The 22,958-nt window shown below is 34.3% G+C and overlaps 1 protein-coding gene across 1 annotated transcript in view; it reads left to right on the top strand.

Moving 5' to 3' along the window:
* ADAM7 (ADAM metallopeptidase domain 7) overlaps positions 1–22,958 on the top strand; it is an 84,256-nt gene that overhangs the window by 22,406 nt on the left and 38,892 nt on the right. Inside the window, exons 4-8 of the mRNA XM_077151703.1 lie at positions 8,677–8,755; positions 10,101–10,177; positions 11,181–11,373; positions 13,323–13,376; positions 20,067–20,138. Of these exons, the coding sequence (XP_077007818.1) occupies positions 8,677–8,755; positions 10,101–10,177; positions 11,181–11,373; positions 13,323–13,376; positions 20,067–20,138 (475 nt within the window). The remainder of the gene's footprint in view (positions 1–8,676; positions 8,756–10,100; positions 10,178–11,180; positions 11,374–13,322; positions 13,377–20,066; positions 20,139–22,958) is intronic.

Here is a 22,958-nt window from a genome sequence, read left to right on the forward strand (position 1 = left end):
CATTGAAATGATGTATGATGAAGAACACCAATTGATTTGTGATGATAAACTATCCTTGCCTCCCTAGAATAAACCCTATTTGTTCATTATTCATTACTTTCAGTTTACTAATATTTTATTGAAGATTTTTATAATATATAGTAATAATATATTTTTAGAGTTTTGTAATGTCTTTTGGGTTTTGATATTAGGATTATATTGGCCTCATAAAATGAGTTTGAAAATGTTCCTTCATCTTAAATATTCTGTAAGATTTCTAACTCTCACCACTTTTACTCAAATTATTTTTGCATAAAATTGATGTCATTTCTTTTAAAAATGATTGATAGAATTCACAATTGAAACTACCTATGGCAACTCTTCCTCTCTTGGCGTTAGGGAAGGCCATGTGAGGGACCCATACTTCCACCACCCAGCGGCAATAAGGCTCCTCTCCCACTCTCCCCTGGAATGGTATCAGGTAGGGCCTAGTAAAAGGCAAGCATTTTCACCACCCTTCTGCAATAATAAGATCATCTCCAATGGTGTCAATGGAAGTCACATGTGGAAGAGTTGCCACAGGTAGTTTCTATCAGTGAGAAGGTATCCTGTCTCTTCCCTGCCAAGGTGTCATTAACAAGAGCCTAGTGATGTGAATTTCCCATCCAAGAAGTAGTAAGGAGGGGCCTACGTAGGCTGAGTGGAGACCTGGACTTCCATTCCCACCTGACAGTAATGAGGTGCCCCCCTACCCCCATCTGCCCCAGTTTTCATCCCCTGGAACTGTGCTAGAAGGGTTCGTTTAAAACACAAGATATAAGAAAGATCTAGAGTCTTATAAAACAATACCAAAAATACCCAGAGTTTCAAGTGAAAATCACTTATCCTACCAAGAATCAGGAAGATCTCAATATGAATAAGAAAAGGCAATCAATAGATGCAAACCCCAGAATGAAAGGGAAGTCAGAATTATCGGATAAGGATTTTAAAGCAGCCTCATAAACATGCCTCTATGAACAATAACAAACATGATTGAAACACATGAGAAAATGGAAAATAGAAGAAAAGGAAGAGAGTATCTCAGCAAAGAACAGAAAATATACAGAAAAACCAAATGGAAATCTTTGAACTGGAAAAGAAAATTCTGAGAAAAATAACACACAAAACATTAATTAATAGGCTCAATATCAGAAAGGAGAGGATAGAAGAAAGAATAAGTGAACTTTAAGATAGAAAAGTAGAAATTACATAATCTGAGAGAAAAAATAAACTGGAAAAATAATGAACAGTTTATCATAGGGACTATGATAAACTGTGTAAAATTTACATCATCAAGCCTCCAGGTGAGGCAGAGGAAAAATGGTATGGCTACAAAAGCATTTCAAAGAAATAATGCTTGAAAATTCTCAAATTTGACTTAAAAATACCCATAAAATTGCAGTTTCAAGAAGAAAAAATTCAAAATAGGATAAATCTAAAAAATTCATGTCAAAAGACAGAGTTAAACTTTTGCAAACCAGAGTCAAAGAAAAAAAATCTTGAAAGCAATGGAAAAAGAATGGCATTAAAATAAGTGGTTTTCTCATCTGAAACCATGATGGCTGAAAGGAAATGACACAGCATTTTTCATGTGCTGAAAGAAAAGAATTGTCAACCAAGGATTCTGTATATAAAAAAAATATCTTTTAGGAAAAAAGGAAGACTAAAGACTGTCTTACATGAAGGAAAGCTAAGAGAATGTATTGCCAGCAGATCTATAGTAAAAGAGCAGCTAAAGGAAATTCTCTAAAAATTAAAGAAATGTTGTAAGAAAGAAACTTGGAACATGAGGAAGGAAGAAAGAGAAGAAGAGCAAAAGTATGGGTGGGTAAATACAATAGACTTTCCTTATTCTTTTCAGTATTCAAAATCATTTTTGATAATTGAAGTAAAATTAATGATTGTCTACTGTGGTTCTCAGTGTATGTAGAGGAAATATTAGGAAATTATACTACAGATTGGGGACAATAAAGGAATATGGAGGGAGTTATGGTTCTTGTACTTTATTCAAACGGGTAAAATCTAGAATCTAGTGGACTATATAAACTTGTCTATATAATACCTGAAGCAACCAATACACAAGGTAAACAAGTAAATACACTAAAAAACATGATAAGTAAATCAAAACAGAATTTTTAAAAATAGAGACAATCAGTGAACTAAGGTCTGGCTCTTAGAATAGGTCAATAAATTTGACAAATATATCAAACCTTACCACTAAAAAAAGTAAAAATAAATAAATTAATATCATTAGGAATTAAACCTGAGTTATGACAAATCTTGCATACCTCAAAAGGATAAGAAAAGAATAGTACAAATAACCCTACATTTGTAAATTTTACAACTTGAATTAAATGAACCAATTTCTTTAAAAGTGAAAACTCACACTCACCCAATATGAGATGAATAATTTGAGAAACACTCTATTGAAAAATTTAATTTATAATTTATACTTACCAAACAAGAAATCTTGAGACCAGGTGACTGAATCACTGGAGAACTCTACAAAACACTTAAAATAGAATTAATACCACTTCTTTACAATCTTTGCCAAAACAAACATGAGGAAGCAGTTTTCTTCTCATCCTATGAAGGAAGTTTTACCTGATACCAAACCCAGTCAGTAAAAATTTAAGAAAACTACAGACAAATATCCATCATGAATATAGGTGTAAAAAATCTTAACAAAATATTAGCAAGTAGGATTCAACAATGTATAAACAGAATTGTACACCAAGACCAACTGGAGCTTATTCTAGGGATGCAAGACTGGTCCAATATCCTAAACTCAATCAATGTAATCCATCACATTAATAGGATAAAGAAGAAAAATAACATGGATGTATCAGTAGATAAAGAAAAAGAAAACATTTAACAAAATTCAACACTCATTCATGATTTAAAATTCTCAGAAATCTCGCAAGAGAAGCTCCTCAACTTGATAAAGAACATTTACAAAACCCCACAGCTAACTTCATACTTAACATCCACTCTCACACTACTCTTTAACATACTACTTGAAGTACTAGCCTGTGCGATAAGGTAAGACAAGGAAATGAAAGGCATGCAGAGCCCGGAAAGGAAGAAATAAAAACTATCCGTATTTGCAGATGATGTGATCTACACAGAAAAATCCCAAGGAATCTACCAAACAAACAAAGAAAGAAAAACTTATAGGCCAATAAGCAAACTCAGCAAAATCATAGAAAAAGCAATTGTATTTCTATAAGCAGCAACGAACATCTGAAAATTAGAATAAAAAAAACAGTATTGTAATAACTCAAACAATGAAATAAAATACTTAAGTGTGTGTGTGTGTATGACTGGTGTGCTGACAACTACAAATTGCTGATAAAATACATCAAAGAAGATCGAAATAAATGGATTGCAATTATTCCATGTTCATGGATTGTAAGACTGAACTTAATAGTTCTTCTCCAGTTGATATACAGGTTTAACAATTCCTATCAAAATCCCTGCAAGATTTTTTAATTGCTATAGACAAGAATATTCTAAAATGTATAGGAAAAAGCAAAGGAATTAGAGTAGCTAAAATAAATATGAAAATTAAAAAGTTTGAAGTGGTAGGAATCATGCTACCTGAGTTCAACAACTGTTACATAATTACAGTGTTGTTTTGTCAAAGGAATAGCCACTTAGATCAATGCAACCGAAAAGAGAACTCAGAATCACCTGGCGGACGCTGGAACCTGGACCCTGCGCTGACTGCCCCTGAGAACCAAGTCTTCTGGGGCACGTGGCCAGGGTGCTTTTCGGGCCTCCGGCAGATGCCTCCTTTCGCCCCCTAAGTCCGAAAGCAAGCCCGGCCCGGTTGGCCCTCCGTGTCCAGCCACGGGCCAGCACGGCGGGAGCCACAAGTGCGGCCCCTGGCACCTTGTGGCAAGGACACCTCCTCAAAACACTTCCTTCGGTCATTGTGGTCCACTAAGACATCAGATTCTGAAGGAGATCCGAAAGCTTCAGAAGACCACAGATTTACTGATAAAGAAGCTGTCTCTCAGCCATCTGGTAAGATTAATAGATGTTAAATTCTCTCGCGATATGGACTTCAATCGGCAAGCCCAAGCACTGTTGGTCCCATAAAAGGAGAAACAGTTAAGAGATGACCACTTCGATCAGTTGCAGCCAACGACCGGCACGTCTAGCGTGCAAATCTGCGTCCACCAACCACACTGACCTCTCCTCTAGTGGCGACATCATGTCACTGAGTGGACTGTGCTTGCCAACATGTGTATAGCTTTTCAAAAGCTTAAATAGGAAATAATTAAGGCTTGCTGCTCTAGTTTCTTCCAGTAAATTCCTGTCAGTGTCATTCAGAAATTCTAAACCATAGAATTTAACATTTTATATTTATTTGTAAATCAAGAGGTTTACAAATCTATACTTTTGAATTTCTCATCTTAGGATATTAAAGTGCTTTTTTCATTTTTTTTTACAGATATTTTTATTACTCTTTAAGGAGAAATAATAGAAATGATTCTTTAATAAAAAAACTTAAAATCGAGATTATTAGAGCATACAGAGTACAGAGATTATACTTTTGTGTGTGTGTTAACATTAAGTCCTGTATTTGTATATTATATGTTTGTAAGTTTAAACAAGGGAATTGAGGGATTTTTGTGCCTCCAATGAATTGAATAAGAGCAGATAAAAACCTTGCCTTTTTGCGACAGAAGGAGTTTAAAAGACTTCTAGAGAAATGAGAAGTGCCACCCAAAGATTTTAGATTTTGTGCATGGTAAAAAATGACGAATGAAAGGGGCTCCTACTACTAGTACTGATGTGTTAGCCAACTGAATCCAGAGACAAACTGAAGGGCAGGACCAAGTTCCGTTGTTGAATAAACAAAACTTAACCCTTTAAAGAAACTTGTTAGTGTTCTACATCAGCTCATATTTATGCAGTCTTTGGAATACAGCACATCTATCCATGAATATATTTTTAAAAACAAATCAGTCCACACAAGTAGAGACAACTGATTTTTTGACAAAGTTTTAAAAGTAATTTAATGTTGTAAGGATAAGCCCATTTAACAAATGGTGTAGAACAACCGTATATTCATAGGCCACAAAAAAAGAAAGAAAGAAAGAGGGAGGGAGGGAAGGAGGGAAAGGGAGAAAGAGAGAGAGAAAGAAAATTAACTTGAGCCTAAGTCTCACATCTTACCCAAATATAAATTCAAAATGTATTTCACAGACTTAAACGTAAAATATAAAAGTATAAAAGTTTGAGAAAATATATAGGAGTAATGTTTGGGATCCAAGACAGCTGGAAATTCTTAGACTTGATACCAAAAGCATAATGCATAAAAGAGAAAATAAACAAATTGGAGCTCATTTAAATTAACAACTCTTGCTCCATAAAAGATCAGGTTATGAGGATGACAGCAAAATACAAACTGGGAGGAAACACTTGCAAACCATATATCCAACAAAGTACTAGTATCTGAAATATTTAAGAAATTCACAAAAGTCAGCAATGAAAAATAAACAAACAGCCCAATTAGAAAATGGGCAAAGACATAAATAAATATTTCACCAAAAATGACATACAGATGGCAAATAAGTACAGGAAAAGATGTTCACTATCACTGACCATTAGGGAAATGCAGATTAAAACCACAATGAGAATACACCTATCAGGATGGCTAAAGTGAAAAACAGTAACAGTATAGAATGTTGATGTAGGATGCAGAGAAACTGGCCACTCATACATTGTTGATGGGAATGCAAAATGATATAGTACTCTGAAACACAATTTGATCATTTATTTAGAAACTAAACATGCAACCACCATATGGTCTAGAAATTGCAACCTGAATATTGATAGCAGAAAAATGAAAATACATTCACGCAGAAGCTGTACACAAATGTTTATAGCTTTTTATTCATAACCCAACACCAGAAACAACCCAAATGTCCTTTAATGGGTGAATAGTTGAACTGCGGTAAATCCACAGTATGGAATACTGCTCAGCAATTTAAAAAGAGCAAACTAGGGCAAGCCACAGTGGCTCAGCAGTAGAATTCTCGTCAGCCATGCTGGAGACCTGGGTTCGATTCCAGATGCCTGCCCATGCATTAAAAAAAGAGCGAACTACTGATACAACTCGGATGGATTTTGAGGGCATTATGCCAAGGCAAAAAAAAAAAAAAAAAAGAAAAGCCAACCTCAGAAGATCGCACACTGTATGGTTCCTTTTATATAAAATTCTCAAAATGACAAAATTATAGAGCTGGAAAATCAATAGGCAAGTACTGCTAAGATTTAGGGATGTTATGGGGAAAACAGGTGGGTGTGTCTATAAAGAAGTAGTACTAGGGAGATCTTTGTGTTGATGGAATATTTCAATATCTTGATTGTGGTGGGGCTTACACAATTCTAACCATGTAATAAAATGACGCAGACAATACACAAATTTCACCAGAGTCAAATTCCTGGTTTTGATATTGTACCATAATTATATAAGTTGTAACCATCAAGAAAGCTGAGTGAAGGGTGCACAGGACTCCACTGTACTATATTTGCAACTCCCTTTGGATCATACTCATTTCAAAATAAAAAGTAAAAAAAAAAAAAAAGGAGATACTAGTAATTTGAATTCATAAATTGAAAAATGCAGGATTTTTTTAATAAAAAAAATACAACATAACTAGGGGATTGGGGATGTGATACCCACAATGATTTAGTGTCAGAAAAAAATGGTCACATGCATGTCTGGTGAATATATATAATCCTATTTTTTAAATAAAATCTATTTCTTGAGGACTGCTTATAATAGTAAGAGAAAATGTTGGATATATGATTATATAGAGAGGGTGCTCTCAATTCAAAAATGATTGTGTGTATATGTGTTTACAAATTTGTAAATGGGCGTATCTTCAGATTCACATAATACAATATATTTCCACTCCTCATGGGGGATTTTGAACTTCTTCAGTCCATTCCAGGTTCTTTATCCATTCTATCTTAAATGCATCTCTAATATATCCAAGGCCACACCTTTCTTCTTGGGACTTGGGAATTTTAAAATGGAGTTTATCCAAGTGACATAGTTCAGCTAGAGTTAAGTAAAATGTCAGAGCACAGAATAGTGTCACTTGCTGGACAAGGAATAGATAATCTGTTGAATGTCATCAGAGACTTCACTAGGCAGCATGAATGAAAAATAATGACTAAGCTTCTTTTCACCAGCAACTTATAATATGAATGAATTTTGAGTCTGGGAGGAAATGTCTCTGTCCTCATCTATTTCCAGGTGCCAGACAGTGCTTGCTCGGATAGATTAGGCAATCTCTTCATGTTGATCTAATTGTTGTCTACGTGATAGCTCCATATGTAGGTACTTTCACTCCAGGTACCATGAATCTCCTACCTTTATCATATGTCTGCTATCTATTCCATTCTCCCAGACTTCTTTACCACTGGGATAGATTCTCTATGTTGGTGATGGTCTGAACTGGCTTTGTTTTTACTTTTGTGGGTCTAATATTCACAGAAGACTGTCCTTCACTCTTCAGTGTTAAACATTGGAAATTTACAAAGCATAGTTCTTACCTTTCAAAAGCTTTGACTTCAAAGACTAGTATTACTCATTACTAGTCATGAGTCTCAAAAGTCTATTTTTGAGGTGAAAATAAAACCAATAATTTACTGTCTTTTTCTTCAGTTTTGCTGCAATATCCATGTCCTAAAGCATTTAAGATATATGAGGCTACTTCAGTTATGTCCCACCTCATTCAGGATGGGTCTTAATCTTATTAGGGGAGTCCTTTATAAATGGAAGCAAAACAAAGAAAGAAAGCTTTATGGAAGCAAGAAGCTGAAAGCAGCAAAACCCGGAAGGGATGGGAGAGACCAACAGATGCCACCATGTGTCTTGCATGTGGCAGAGGAGTCAAGAATCTCAGGCAGCTGGTTTTGGGGAAGACAGTATCACTTTGATGCTGCCTTGCTTTGTACATTTTCTTGGCCTCAAAACTATAAACTAATAAATTATAATTTAAGCCAATCTGTAACATGGTATTTGCTGGAGCAGCCTAGAAACTAAAACAGTAGGGAAGTAGAAGAACTAATGGTAACTCAGAATGTCATTCCTTTACTAGTACAGAGAAAAACTATAAAAATTGTATGAATATAGTAGCAGTTGTATGAAAATTAGCAATGGTTATCTCTTGATGGTAGGATCAGAGCAATTTCTTGATTTTTTTCATTTTTTTGGATTTTCTAAATTCACTATAACTAATACATATTGCTTTTATTCTAAAAAAATGACTGTTAATATGTATGTATATGTAAATATGTGAATATATATATATCACAGATTTTTGCATAAATTTTGGCACTTTAAGCAAAAGATTTTCACCCAGATGCAATTTGTTCTGCATTCTTTGTAAGATGATGTCTTGATAAAACTTCCTGCATTTGTTTTGATCTTTTCTATAGTTTTAATCAGACAATGAAATCTAGGTAGAAATGCTTTTCATATGAGTTGACATGATTTTGATTATATGTATTTTGGCAGACACAGCCTTGCTAAGATTCAAAAACAGGCTACAGATGCCGCTCTCACATGATTGGTTTTATCTGTGAAGTTTTTAGAGTGAGTAAATCTTACTATCACTCCTTCTTTTCTAGGGAGCTACTGTCCTCAAATTACAGTGAAACACACTACTCTGCAAAAGGAGAAGAAATCATCAGACACCCTCAGATCATGGTATCTTTTGGAACCTTCTTATGTCTCTTCTTGAATATAGCATTTGTTGTTGTATGTTTAGAGTCCCATTCTAGCTTTACAAGTGGCTGCAGAATGTGCTACATCAGAAATGAATCCAGCACTGACTGCCCTAACTAAATGATTCCAGATAGAATACAACCCTATGCAACTGAAGGCCACTGATCACTGCTTCATAAGCCCTTTGATGATGCCTACTGTATATATATTTTTTCAGTAATAAACTGACTTTTATGCACTGGGTATGGTGCTAAATCAGGTCGAAGGGGAAGCAGTATGTCAAAGAAATATATGAAATTGTAATCAAACTTAATGGGCAAAACCTAAAGATATGAAATAATTTTTGTTTTAAAACCTCCATCTAATTGGCCTTTATCTCATTCACAACCCCCTTGGCTTAGTCTTTCTGGTGCCCCAAACACTGAGGTCTCACCTTTGTTCTCCAAATTGTTCATTTATCATTAATAATATTTCCATAGGCACAGTTCTGTATACCCTCATTCGCCTTCCCAGAGCATGCCCTCTGTAGCCCTCTAAAGACCAATGTTGCTCTCTTACCTAAAGTGTATTTGTATTTTTAAACCTGCAGCTGTCAACTTCCAAAAATGTAAATCATCATGCAATCTTTGTAAAATAGGACAGGAGGATAACTGAGTAATGCTCTCCTATGCATGGAGTGAAGATTGTCTTGTGAAGGTCTGAGGTCCCTTTCTTACATGGATGGTGTAACCCATAGCCTGGTTGAACAGATGGAAATGATAGGAAGAGTAATTACCTAATGAGATCGCCACCGGCAAAGCACCAAATGGGGAATGATAAACATCCCAACAGAGAAAATAGAAAAGCCTGAGGGGGCATGGTTGGCGAGTGAGACATAATTATAGAAATCATCAAGAACTTGGACTTGATTTCACAGGCAATTAGAAATTGTAACATTAGTACAGGAAGGTTAGTTTGGTAGAGATGTTAGGATGGATTAGAGTAATAATAATTCTAAGGAAAAGTGTCACATTTCTGAGGCTGGCAGACACCAGTCTACTAGACTGTTAAATTTTTGAGGGAAGGATTCATGTATTGCTGAACACAAAATAATCAGGCAATAAATATAAAATGTTTCAAAAAGCATTCTAAAGCAGATTCAAACATTTCTAAATGAATGAATACAATAACTAGAGGCTTGGATGAATATAAGTGCAATTTGTTAGAATGAAATACTGCTATACTCTGTACAGAAAATATTCAGATATTAATATTTATATTACAATTGAGATAATATTTATATAATAAATATTTATACTTGTATTCATAACCACTTTGCCCATTTTAGGATCACTGTTTTTACCAAGGATCCATCATACATGAACTTGATTCTGCTGCCAGTATCAGCACGTGTAACGGTCTGAGGTGATACAGAATATTTTTCTATTTTCTTTTTTAGTTTTTCTGTGAATTTTCAAAGTTATCTGCCTTACTTCCTTCTTTCTAGAAACTCTGGTAATTAGAAAAATCAATGGGAAAAAGCTACTGCATATTTTCAACAATGAGTTTCAGCTTTCACTCATTGATTTATGTTCATGTTTGAAGGAAAGCTGTGTAACACAGAGCTCTAAGCCAGGAAAACTTTGCAGTATATAGTTATGGGATTCAAGGTTGGAAGACTTCTGGACATCATCAAGCTAGTCTTCTCATGTTATACATCTGGTCACTGAAATCAGAGAATTGTTCCTGAACAATTACTTGTATTAGAACTGAATTTAAAAATCAGGTCCCTTGAATTCTGAGTCCTGTGAATTTCCACTGCGCTACATCACTTCACAGGTTTTTTACCAAACCAGGCATGTGTCCAGTATCTGAAAACTAAAAGCTCAAAGGCAAACCTACAGGTCTCCATAGATCTTGGGCTCATTGGGCTCATGGATGAGGAATAAGTTGTAGGGAGATAAGGAGTAGAAGAATAAGAAACTTCTTTCTTCCTTTCTTAGAACTTTATGCAAATAGTTCTGTCTTTTCAAGAATAAGAACCCAATTAATGACAAAATTACCATATAATAGTATGTGTACTTTCATATCTCTAGTGTACCATTAATGCATGATAGACATAGAAATGCAGATATTTCTTGCAATAACTCAGAGGCTTGTCCAGGGTACATACCCACAGGCTGGGAATTGCTACTTTCCCCGCTTCAAAGTAGAGATATTGACTGTCAAACTTCTTCAGGAAATCCAGATGAGATGATTCATGGAGAAAGTTTTTCATTCAATTGCAGGTCACATACCATCTCATTTCTGTATTAGACAGTGTGCCTGGCTACATGCTCATGAGGTCTTTTCCCTTTACTGTGTATATTAACTTAATAAGAAAGAACAATTTTTGATCTTGAAAGCATTGTGTTCTAAATTTCCACAGGGGATTCTTCAGAATATATGACCAAAGGTACCTCATTGAACCAGTGAAATATTCAGATGAGGGAGAACATCTGGTGTTCAGATACAATCCAAATATGCTGTATGGTGCCAATTATTCCTGTGCAGAGCTCAATTTTACCTGGACAGTTGTTCCCAGAGATAATAAAAAATCCACAAAAGACTCCAAAATGGAAGTAAGTGCTTTGTTTTAACATCATTTTTCCCCAAGGAAAATGACTCTTCTTTCCTTGATGATCTGAAGAGAGATTATAAATCCAGCTAACTTGCTACTTCAAATCTGACTCTTCATTGCCTGAAATCTGAAGTGTCAAATTCTGTTTTTCCTATCTATATTCAAAGTGTTCATTCCCAACAACAAATCCCAGTTGGTTTCATCAGTTTGAAGGAAGGACTGTGTCAGCAACCCTACGGATAGACATACAGCTCTATTAGGGCTAGCATTGGTGGAGAGAATGTAATCTGACATATTCTGAAACATGTAGTAGATATTGCCTTTCCTAACATTTTCCTAAGAGTTGATGTTAATGATAAACCACATTCTCCCCTTTTCACTAGGCTAAATTGTTAAGGACAATTAAAGGTAATGACAAGTTAAATTTCTTGTTGGGTGGTGGCAGAATAAGAGCCTTTTGCGCATTGTTTTTTAAAAAATACATACAGCTATTTCATAGCCCCTTAAATCTCTCTAGATTTTTAGCCCGAAGTCTTGTGAGTGTTCATCTTCTTCAAAGTGATACACTCCACAGGACAGTACCTGAAAACATACTAGATGTCCAGTGAACGGGTTTGTCGAATGAATAACTAAAATGAAAAATAATTACTTAGTCATCAAAACTCTGATTTTCCATGGTGGCTCAGCAGGTAAGAATGCTTGCCTGCCATGCCCGAGGACCCGGGTTCGATTCCCGGTGCCTGCCCATGTAAAAAAAACAACTCTGACCTATGACTTAAGTCACATCTTTGTGGAGTATATCTCTGGTTTATACTTAGAGAATATTAGTTGCCTCAATGCATGTACACTAAAAAGTAAAAACTAGTAGAATTTCCTGGTGGTGTTGTTTTATAAACATAAAAGCCCTATAACAACTTTTCTATTTATTACCTTGGAATTGAGACTGTTGAAAAGTATAAGGTTGGGAGGAAAGGAGAGGAGTACAAGGAATATAGTCAGTCCTATTAATCAGTCCTATGTTTTAACTTTCAAGTACACATGGCAGCAATTTTTTTTAACACGAGCAGACACTGGGAAACGAACCCAGGTCTCGGGCATGTTTACTTAGTAAACAAAAAAACTAAATTCTGAAAACTGGATTCATAATCATTTATAACTCTTATGACATGAAAAACTAAGCAAAAAAAGACTAATAAAATATGGAATGTTGTTTTAATTTTATTAAAATCTGTTGTAAATGCCCAAGTTGTTTAATAATATAGTAAATGTTATTTAGGTAAATTCATAGAATAATTAGATATACTAACATAGTAATTTTCTTACCTTAAAAATATTATATTTTTTCCAACTTAAAAGGCTAAGATGATATATTTCAGGATTTTATTATGTTCACTATGTTGTGCTAATATCACCACAATCTGTTACCAAACATTTACATCGTTCCAAAAGGGAACTTGGTACATTTTAAGCTTTAATTCCCTATTCCCAATCCTCACTCTGTTCCCTGGTATCTATATTCTAGATTCTGACTATATTAGTTTGCTTATTCAAATTATCATATAACAGTGATAGCAAACAGTATTTGTCCTTTTCTGTCTGGCTTATTTCACTCAACGTGATGTCTTCAAGTTTCATCCATCTTGTCACATGTATCAGTTGTATATATGGTATTAGAATAAAATTTTTTCAGAAATCCATGGTGCTACAGTACACAAACAGTGAACCTTAAATTAAACCATGGACTATGATTAATAGAATAATTATAAAAAATGTGTTTTCATCAGTTGTGACAAATGTACCACGTCAATTCATGGTGTTAATAATAGGGCAGTATCTGGGAATCCTGCATTTTGTGCATGATTGTTCTGGAAAACAATAAAAAGTAAAATAATTTAATGTTAAGATGAGAAATTATAACCCTACTGCATTAAATTTTCCATAAATTTGCAGAGGACTTATGGAGAAAAATACATTGAACTGTTCCTTGTTGCTGATGATAATGTGGTAAGTTTTCAGATGAAGATTTTACTCTGCATTCATCCTTATTTAAATATATTTGTGATTATAACTAAGAGGAAAAGCAGTTTCTAATTAGAGTTCAGTTCTGGACTTAGATATCTATTTTTAGCTTCCTAAAATAGATTTATTATAGAGACTATTGAGTCATTGGTGGCATAGCAGAGCAAGCCAAGCTAGAATCCTCCCATAAATAGGTAGAAATGCTGAACAAAATGTATAAAGAAAAGGAAACATTTATACTTCATTGCTAAGCTCAATAGAAAACAGGGGAAATCTCCAAGTGCTAAAGATGAAGAAGAAAATCTCTGTCATAATAGTAAATAAAAGCCAAAGGCTTGTGGGCCTACAGTATATAGAATCCAAATAAGGTTGTCAGGGAGTTGGGGGATTAAACCTCCCAAGGAACAAAAAAAGGGACTTCAAGCCTCCATAAAACTGAGATTTGGAAATAAGTCCTCCGCATACTGCCAGAAACCATGAAGAGCTGCCCCGTCACTGAAAAGAGAGCTAGAGAAGGTCAGTCCACTGAAATGTGCAAAGAGAAGGGGCAATTTTCTGACCCTCTGTAGCCACGGGCAGGGAAGATGGTACTTAAGGAAAAATAAAAATCCTAAGCTTGGGTCTTGCACAGATGTAGGGCATAATCTTATATTTTTCTCGGGATGAAGAAATGCCAAGGAGACCTTTGAACATAAAAACTGATTAGAGACCTGGGAAATTTCTAGGGTCCCAATAAAATATGCCCTATAAGGATACTTTAATAATTCAAGAGAAAATGAATCACATGAAGCATGGTCAACCAATATAACGAAAAAGATAATAAACTCAAGTACTAGAAATCATCCAATGATATTTCAGATTGTTCTAGAAAATAAAAGTATATGTTTAACATTATTAAAGACATAAAGAGGAATAGATATCACAATAAAATAGATGAGATTGGAGAAGAAAAGATAGGCATACATAAAATTTATACAAACATTTGTAGCATAAAACATTTATACATAAATATTTACTCATGAAATAATTAGAAAATTAGACATACATGAAAAGATATTTAGTTGGGGAAAGCATCATGTATGGAATAGTGAGAAATAGAATTACAAACTATAAAAGAAAAGTTATATAAGAGACATGAAATGTAAAACAAAAAGTTCATAAGAAAAGAATATGGGTGATTGGATGAGAGATAATACTTGAGAGACAATTCTGGAGAATTTTCCAGAATTAAGGGAAGGATAAAACAAATCTGATCATTTCTGAATAGCAAAGACACAGGAAAAATTTGCTAAACATCAACTCCAAGGAAGCGATAGCTTACCTATAAGTGAACCATAATTATAACGGAGAGCATACTTTTTGTAAGCAATAAGAGATGTCATAAGTCTCCGGAATAATATATTCAAGAATTTAATTTAAAACTTAGGAATCTAAAATATTAGATAAGTATATAAGAGGAATTGGGAGGATAAAAATCATATTTTAAGAGTGCTTTTGACATATAGGAATCTAGTGGTATTCACAATTTTAGTCTTGTTAATCCAGTATGATTAACATTTTAATGTAACCACCAAAAAGGTAGCAATTAAAATGAACATCTCCCAAAAAAATAGAAGGAGATAAAGGAATAAAGATCAATCCAATGGAAAGCCAGAAAAAATAATTTAAAAAAAGATAGCAAATTAAAAATAGAAAAAATATATAAGATCATTCCAAATAAGTCAGTGACCAGAGTAAATATAATGACTACATCTACCTTTTAGAAGACAGAAATTTAAAACTGGATACAATATAAAATCAAGATATATAATATTAAAATAAATAAACCTGAATCTCTAAATAGACTGAAAACTGAGATAGCAGGCAAGCTATTTCCCCCAAGAAAGCATATATCATAACTTTAGCAGCATACAAAATAGAATTTATGATTAAAAATTGTTAGAAAGAATTAATAATTATGAGTAAATAATAATTATAAAAAAGAGCAATCCACTGGAAAATTATTTTAAAACGTATATGCCTTATAACCTAGTTTAAAAATATATACATCACGAAATAGCAGGGAAAGTAGGGGTTTCTAAACTTACTGTTGTCAGACAGTTTAAAGTTAAGCAGAAAAAAAATTCAGCAAAAATGGAGACTTGAACCAAATAAATATGTTTGGTTTAATCAGTTGGTAGAAAACTGTGCACTTTAAGTACAAACAAAACGTTTGCAAAAATTGTATTGATATTTATTCAGAAAAGAAATAAAAGAAATAAAGAATAAATGTCATGAAGATTATATATATTTTTAAAATGTTACCACAACCAAAATCGAAGCCATAACAAAAAATTGTCAAGCTAAACTAAAAGATCATTGATTTGGAAACTAAAGTAAAATACATTTCCAGATATCAAATGGCTAAAGAGGTCAAATATGAAATTATGAAATATTTTGAACTGAAAAAAATGAAAAAGATAAGTACAGATAAACTTCATTGGATGCAGGTGCAATAGCAGTATTAAGAAGGATATTTATAGCCTTAAACACATTTTAAAGAGTGAGAAAATAAATGAATTAAGAGTTCAACTGGAGAGATTAGAAAAAGAAACACAGATTAAATCCAAGAAGATAGAAGTAAGAGCATTTTAACAATGAGAAAAATTAACAAAGCAAATGAACAAACAAGAAACAGTTGACTAGATCAGCAGAGCCAAATATGAATTCCTTGAAAAGGTAAGAAAAAAATAGAAGCACATGTAAATAAGGAATGAAAGGAAACAAAGCTATAATACAATAGAGGTTCCACATCATTAAAAAAATACCTGAACAACCTCATGCCAAAAATATTATAAGCAGAACTATATGGAACAATTTCATGAACCAACACACACACAAATAGAAAACCCCCAAGAGATTTATATCAAATTTAGAAAACTAAATAAATAGCACAAACCAATAAAGACACCTGGCTCAGAGTATCTTAAAGACAAATTTTACCAAAATTTAATGTTACAGAAAATCTTCTCTTTTATAAACTGATCTGGAAAAAAAGAAAAGAGGGAAATTTTTTCATACATTTTTTGAAGTTATAGCCTGTTCTAGTTTGCTAGCTGCCAGAATGCAATATACCAGAAACGGAATGGCTTTTAAAAGGGGTGATTTAATGAGTTGCTAGTTTACAGTTCTAAGGCCGAGAAAATGTCCCCATTACAACAAGTCTATAGTAATGTCCAATCAAAGGCATCCAGGGAAAGATACCTTGGTTCAAGAAGGCCGATGAAGTTCAGGGTTTCTCTCTCATCTGGAAAGACACATGGTGAACACGGTCAGGGCTCCTCTCTCAGCTGGAAGGGCACATGGCAAATACAGCATCATCTGCTAGCTTTCTCTCCTGGCTTCCTATTTCATGAAGCTCCCCGGGAGGCACTTTCCTTCTTCATCTCCAAAGGTTGCTGGCTCGTGGACTCTGCATCGTGGTGCTGCAGCATTCTCTGCTCTCTCTGAGTCTCTCATTCTCCAAAATGTTTCCTCTTTTATAGGACTCCAGTAAACCAATCAATACCCACCCAAATGGGTGGAGACATGTCGTCCCTTAATCGAGTTTAACAACCATTCTTGACTAAACCACATCAACCAGGGAGATGATCTCATTACAGTTTCAAATATACAGTATTGAATAGGGATGATTCTACCTTTATGAAATGGGATTTATATTAAAACATGGCTTTCTTAGGGGGCATATATCCTTTCAGACCAGCACATAACCTTTGTATTGGTTACCTGTTGCTGCTTAACAAACCACTCAACACTTACTGCGGTCGCTCCTGAAGCTGCAGGAATCTGTTGGCTCCACTAGGCTGGCTGACTGGTCTAAGACGACCTCAGCCAAACATTTGGCGGTTGGCACTGGGTTTCGGTTGGCCGTGTATCTCCACCTAGCTGGCCTGTGCTTCCTCAATCCTGGCTGGATGTCAAAAGTGTCAAAAGGAAGGAAGCATTTTTTTCAGCCTCTTCTAGTACTCCATTTATTAATTATTTCATTTGTCAAAACAAGTTATATGGCCAAGCCTAGCTAGAGGAAATTACATAAGCTTAGGTAAACCTGCAGGAGTGATTAATTGGAAGGCTATTACTGTAACAATCTATGATAGCACAGGTAAATCCACAGAAGAGTATTTTGAGAAAGTGAGATTATAAGCCAATTTCACTTAAAAGGACAGATGTAGGGCGGGCCATAGTGGCTCAGCAGGCAAGAATGCTTGCCTGCCATGCCAGAGGACCTGGGTTTGATTCCTGATGCCTGCCCGTGTAAAAAAAAAAAGGACAGCTGTAAATACCCTAAAAACATTTTTTGACACCCCAAACCAGCATGTATTTAAACAAAATGTTGCATCACAACGAAAGTTTATTCCGATAACGTGAATATGTTGCTTTAACATTAATAGGTTTTTAAAGGCCAAATGATCATCTCAAACATCATGTATATATATTTTAATGAAATTCAACCCTCATACATGATAAAAACACTTAGAACAAGAAATGGAAGAAAATAAAGGTTATATACCAAAATTTTATCCTATATAAACTCTAAACAATGATCATATTTTGGAGGCTTTCCCTCAAAAATTGGGAACAATATGCATATGTTTATTGTCCACAGAATTTTTACTAGCTCATGTAATAAGTATCAAAGAAAGGAATAAGATTTATGTGAATTGAAAAAAAAAGGTACAATATTGTTGCATGTTAAAAAAAAAACAGAATCTACAATTAACCTATACATTTTTTTAAAAGAAATTTGTAAGTTCTACCACAAGAGTGATAAGTTTACATTAGAATGTGAGATCATGTTAACTAAACTTTTAAAAGAATGATAAAAGAAGCTTTGTTCTTAATTATATTATAATTATATGATAATATAATTATATATTATAGAACAAAGACAGTTTACTAAATTTAATATTTTATATCATATACCAGGTAAGTGTTTGCTTCTGTGATTTTAGCTGCTTTAAACTGGGTTTCTACGCATAACCCTCATACATGCTGCTTTAGCATTGTCTTAACATCTTTATGGGCTTCTCTTATTTTGAGAAATTCCTAAGGTAAATCATTCATTTTCATGTGCCAAATAGTTAATGAGCACCCAATATGTACAAAAGTTCTGAATAATTAAAAAGAAAAAGTTAACCAAGTAAAAACTGCAACAGAATAAGAACAAGGTAGGGTATTTTGGTCAGATAGAACTGAAAGGAAAAAGGCAGTTTTGGACAACCTTTTAAAACATGTCTAGAAGTTTACATATCTTGTTGACAGTGTGATGAGTCGATATATGGATGTGTACATTCAAAAGTCGCAAGTTGAAAGAAGAGAATAGTGCTCTCTGTGTGAATCCTAGGAAACACCCACAATTTAGAAAAGGATGGATGATAGGAGTGTTGTACACCCCCTACTCACCTCTCCTCCGACTTCCATTTTCAAAATCACTCATTGATAAAGTAACCTTTATTATGGTTCCTAAGATAGCATCTGACTCTTTCTCAACAATGTCTTTTGGGCTATCACAATCAATTGTTCAACAGAGTCCTGGTGTAGAAACATATTTGCCATCCGGAATTTAAAGGATGGTGGGAAAAGTGACATGTACAATAAGGCCAAGAAGGAATGGCCAAAAAGTTCCTGAGGATCGGATACATCAAGAGTGTATAGGATAATAGAAACCAAGGTGATAAGGAATTTCTTGAAAGATAAATGGTCAATATTTGATGTGGGCAACATGACCAGGTAGATGAGGAGAAACTGTTCAATGGCCTTTGATAATCAAAAGGATATCTGTGGACCCAACAAGCACAATTTCAGTGACACAGCCCAAACTAGACCACAGTGGATTGAGAAGTGGATGAGAGATGAAAAAGTGGGAAGATTCTATTTATTTTTATTTTTGTAGTATTCAAAGATTTAAGTGGAATGATAGAATAGTAACTAGCGGATGCTTGCAAGGTTCAGAAAAGGCATGTTTGTTTTGCTTTGTTTTATTTTTATGATGAGGGAAAAACTGACCAGTAGCATTTATCTCTATAGAAAATTGTATGCTATTAATTATCTTTTATCAGTTATAAAGTGATAATGCTGATAACAAAGTCCTTTTAGTACAAAGAAGGTCTAGCAATGAGAAGAGAAAAAAGGCAGAACAGGCTGGAGCAGCCTTCTTAGCTTTTTCCTGTAGAGAAGGGAGAACTACATCTCTGGCTCAGGGTATGTCTTGATTATAGTTCCTTAGTTTGAGACCATCACGAATCCAAGAAGGCTGATAAAATTGACGTGCTTTGCAATCTTGTGATTGCTGTGGAAGGGTGATAAGTTTTGTTTCATTGATGTAGCAAAAAGAGACTCTAAAGTATATGTCAGTTGGTTTAATAAATTAATGTAATGTAATATAAAAGAGGGAAAAAACAAAGTTGGAAAAAAAATGTGAAGTAGTGCTAAGCTTGTCTTTAGAAACTGCTGCTTCTAGTTAGTTAATATCAAAAATTTATTTCTGCATAAGTTTCCCAGATGTTAAACTGACTAGAGCATCTCTTTTCTCATTGTATCAATGAATTTTCTTATTGAAATGATCTATAATGGATTAAGTATTTTTTATTAAATTCTTTTTGTTAATGAATTTTTATCTGATGTTCATATTTCCAGTATCGCAGGAATAGTCATCCTCACCATAAACTAAGGAACCGAATTTGGGGTATGGTCAATTTTGTCAACATGGTAAGTTTGATATAGCTTGCATCAAGCTAAAATGCAGACGGAGAGAATATTTTAGGTTAGATCCATTGTTTTTTCTTTATAGTTTATAATTTATTTTTTCATTCAATAAGCATTTATTAACTACTTAATGCATGCAAACACTGGGTGGTAGAGAGTGAATAAGATAGCATCCCTACTTCCCATATCTTATATTCTAAAGGGGAAATACTAACAATAAACAATAAAAATGCTAACAATACAATTATGTTAATATATACTTTGCCTGATGGCAATGAGTACTGTGGGAAAAAATAAAGTAAAGATGATGGAGAATGCAGGTTTGAGGGGTTGACAATTTTATAAAGTTTTCAGGGAACATCTTTATTATGAGGCGAAATTTTAACAAAGACCTGAAGAAAGAGAGGAAGTCTGATGTGCAGTTGGGTAGGGCGAGAGCACCCCAGGAAGAGTCCACAGCAAGAACCAAGACCCTGTGGCAGGAGTGTGCTTGTGTGGTTCAAGACTAAGATGATCAAAGAGGAGCAATAGAAAATAAGGTCAGAAACAAGATATGGGCCAAATCCTATATAACTTCATTATGCTATGGTAAGAATTTGGATATTATTCCATGTGAGATGGAAAGTTGGAGGACTTGAACAGAGGAATAACATGGCCTCTTTAACACTTTTTTAAAATCAAGATTCTTTTAAAATAAACTTTTGTTTAAAATTTAAGTCTACATTCAGAAAACTCACATAGCATAAATTTACAGCTTGACGAGCTTTTACAGTGAACATATCTGGGTAATCACAGCACAGATGGAGAAACAGAAAGTAACCAGCAGCCCAGAAGCCCTTCTGTGCCCTTTTGCATACACTCTGCTCTGAAACACTATAATTTAGCTTTGCCTGCGTTTGTACTTAAAATGCAATCATATAGTATAAGTTCTCATTTTAAGCACTCTTCCAAGCAAGAACTCCCCTTTCCTAACACCCCTCCCCCAACACATCCCCAAGTAATCTCTGATCTACTTTGTGACTATGAACACTTTTGCATCTGTTTTTTAATTCAACATCTGATATTGAGGACTCCCAGTTGTTCCACCTCTTTGGCAATGCTTGGTCTTATTACTGCTCTATGTTTATTTGCTTTGATTTTTAAATTTAATTAAATTCACTTTCCTATTGTGAAAAATGACATGTACACAAAAAAGCAATAAATTTCAAAGCATACTGCAACAATTAGTTGTAGAACAAATTTCAGAGTTCCACAATTTTAAGTTTTCCTTTCTAGCTGCTCCAAGACACCAATCAGTGACTAAACAAAATATCAGGGCAGGCAATGGTGGCTCAGTGGCAGAGTTTTCACCTGCCATGCTGGTGACCAGGGTTTGATTCCTGGTGCCTTCCCATGCCCTCCCTCCCCCAAAAAAGTATACAATAGTCATACTCATTTGTTAAATTCTGTCTTCTCATTTGTAACTCCACCTTCTCCTTTGATCTTTCACCCAATCTTTAGAGGTACTTGGTCTATGATGATTCTAACTCTTTCATGTTGGAAAGGGCTGTCAATAATATGAGATAGGGGGATGGAACTAGTTGATGTTCCGGAGAGGCTGGCCTCTCTGGGTTTCAGGACTTACCTGGTCTAGGAACTCATCTGGAGGCTGGGGAGCTTCTAGAAAGTAATCATAATGCATGGAACTTTTGTAGAATCTCAGATAAAGCCCTAGAATTTCTTTAGGGTTGGCAAGTATGGTTTTGCTACATACAACTGTTAGAGAAATTGAAAAAGAGATCAGGCTTTAACTAGAGATAAGAATTAAGCAAATTGGTTAGGGACTAAGGTAAATAAGAATACGGGAGTAAGGAAGACATTATCTGTATTTTAGAACTTCACCTACTCTATGAGACCAAAGGAAGAGAGATTTATTTTGGCTCAGATCCATTGTTTTTTCTGTATGGTACCTCTAATATTGAGACAGCCCAGACAACAAAATTTCACCCGATAGATTAGCAAAAATCCATTGGCAATATTCACAGCTACAAATGAAACATAATGCTGTTTTTCCCCTAAGTAAATTGCATTTAATATTGAAATAACTCTCAAATATTTACCTCTAATCACAAAACTTATTTTTTAAATGTACGAATAATTTGAAAACCAACCATGTGTAAATGAAATCCCATCGCTTTAAATTACTCTTTTATGACCATACATAACAAAAGTTTTCAAATCTATACTTTATTGCTTACACTTTAGACAAAATTCAAGGTAAATATTTCAGTAAAATGCACCCTAATGAATAACTTTTCTGAAACAAAAGAACTGTAAGTCTTTTCAAAACAGTACTGTTAATTGTACATATCTTTCGTGTGCTGATTCCTAAGATACACCTGGCTCTATTTGGAGTGGCTCTTCTATGTTAATAGTTATCCATTCATCAGTTGAAAGATATTCGATCTGTTGTCTAGTCTTTGACATAATGACTAAACCTGCTTTAAACATTTTAATACAGTTTTATGATTGAACGTACATTTTCATTTATTTGGTGTAAATACGTAAGGAGTGGGGATGCTGTTTCACATGCAAGTATATGCTTCTTTAACTGGTTCTCAAGTTTTTGTATATATTTTAGTTTTCATTTAATTCATTTGAAAATATTTCTTGTGCCCCTTGACTTCTTCTTTGATTCATGATTAATATATGCATATTATTTAATTTCCAAATATTTGTGGACTTCTCACATGTCTTTATGCTACTAACTTTTAATTTTAATTCCACCTGAGTTAAAGAATATGCCTCCTTTGATTTCAGGCATTTTAAATTTAATAAGATTTG

This window comes from Tamandua tetradactyla, chromosome 3 (genome assembly GCF_023851605.1).
Source record: "Tamandua tetradactyla isolate mTamTet1 chromosome 3, mTamTet1.pri, whole genome shotgun sequence".
NCBI lineage: Eukaryota > Metazoa > Chordata > Mammalia > Pilosa > Myrmecophagidae > Tamandua > Tamandua tetradactyla.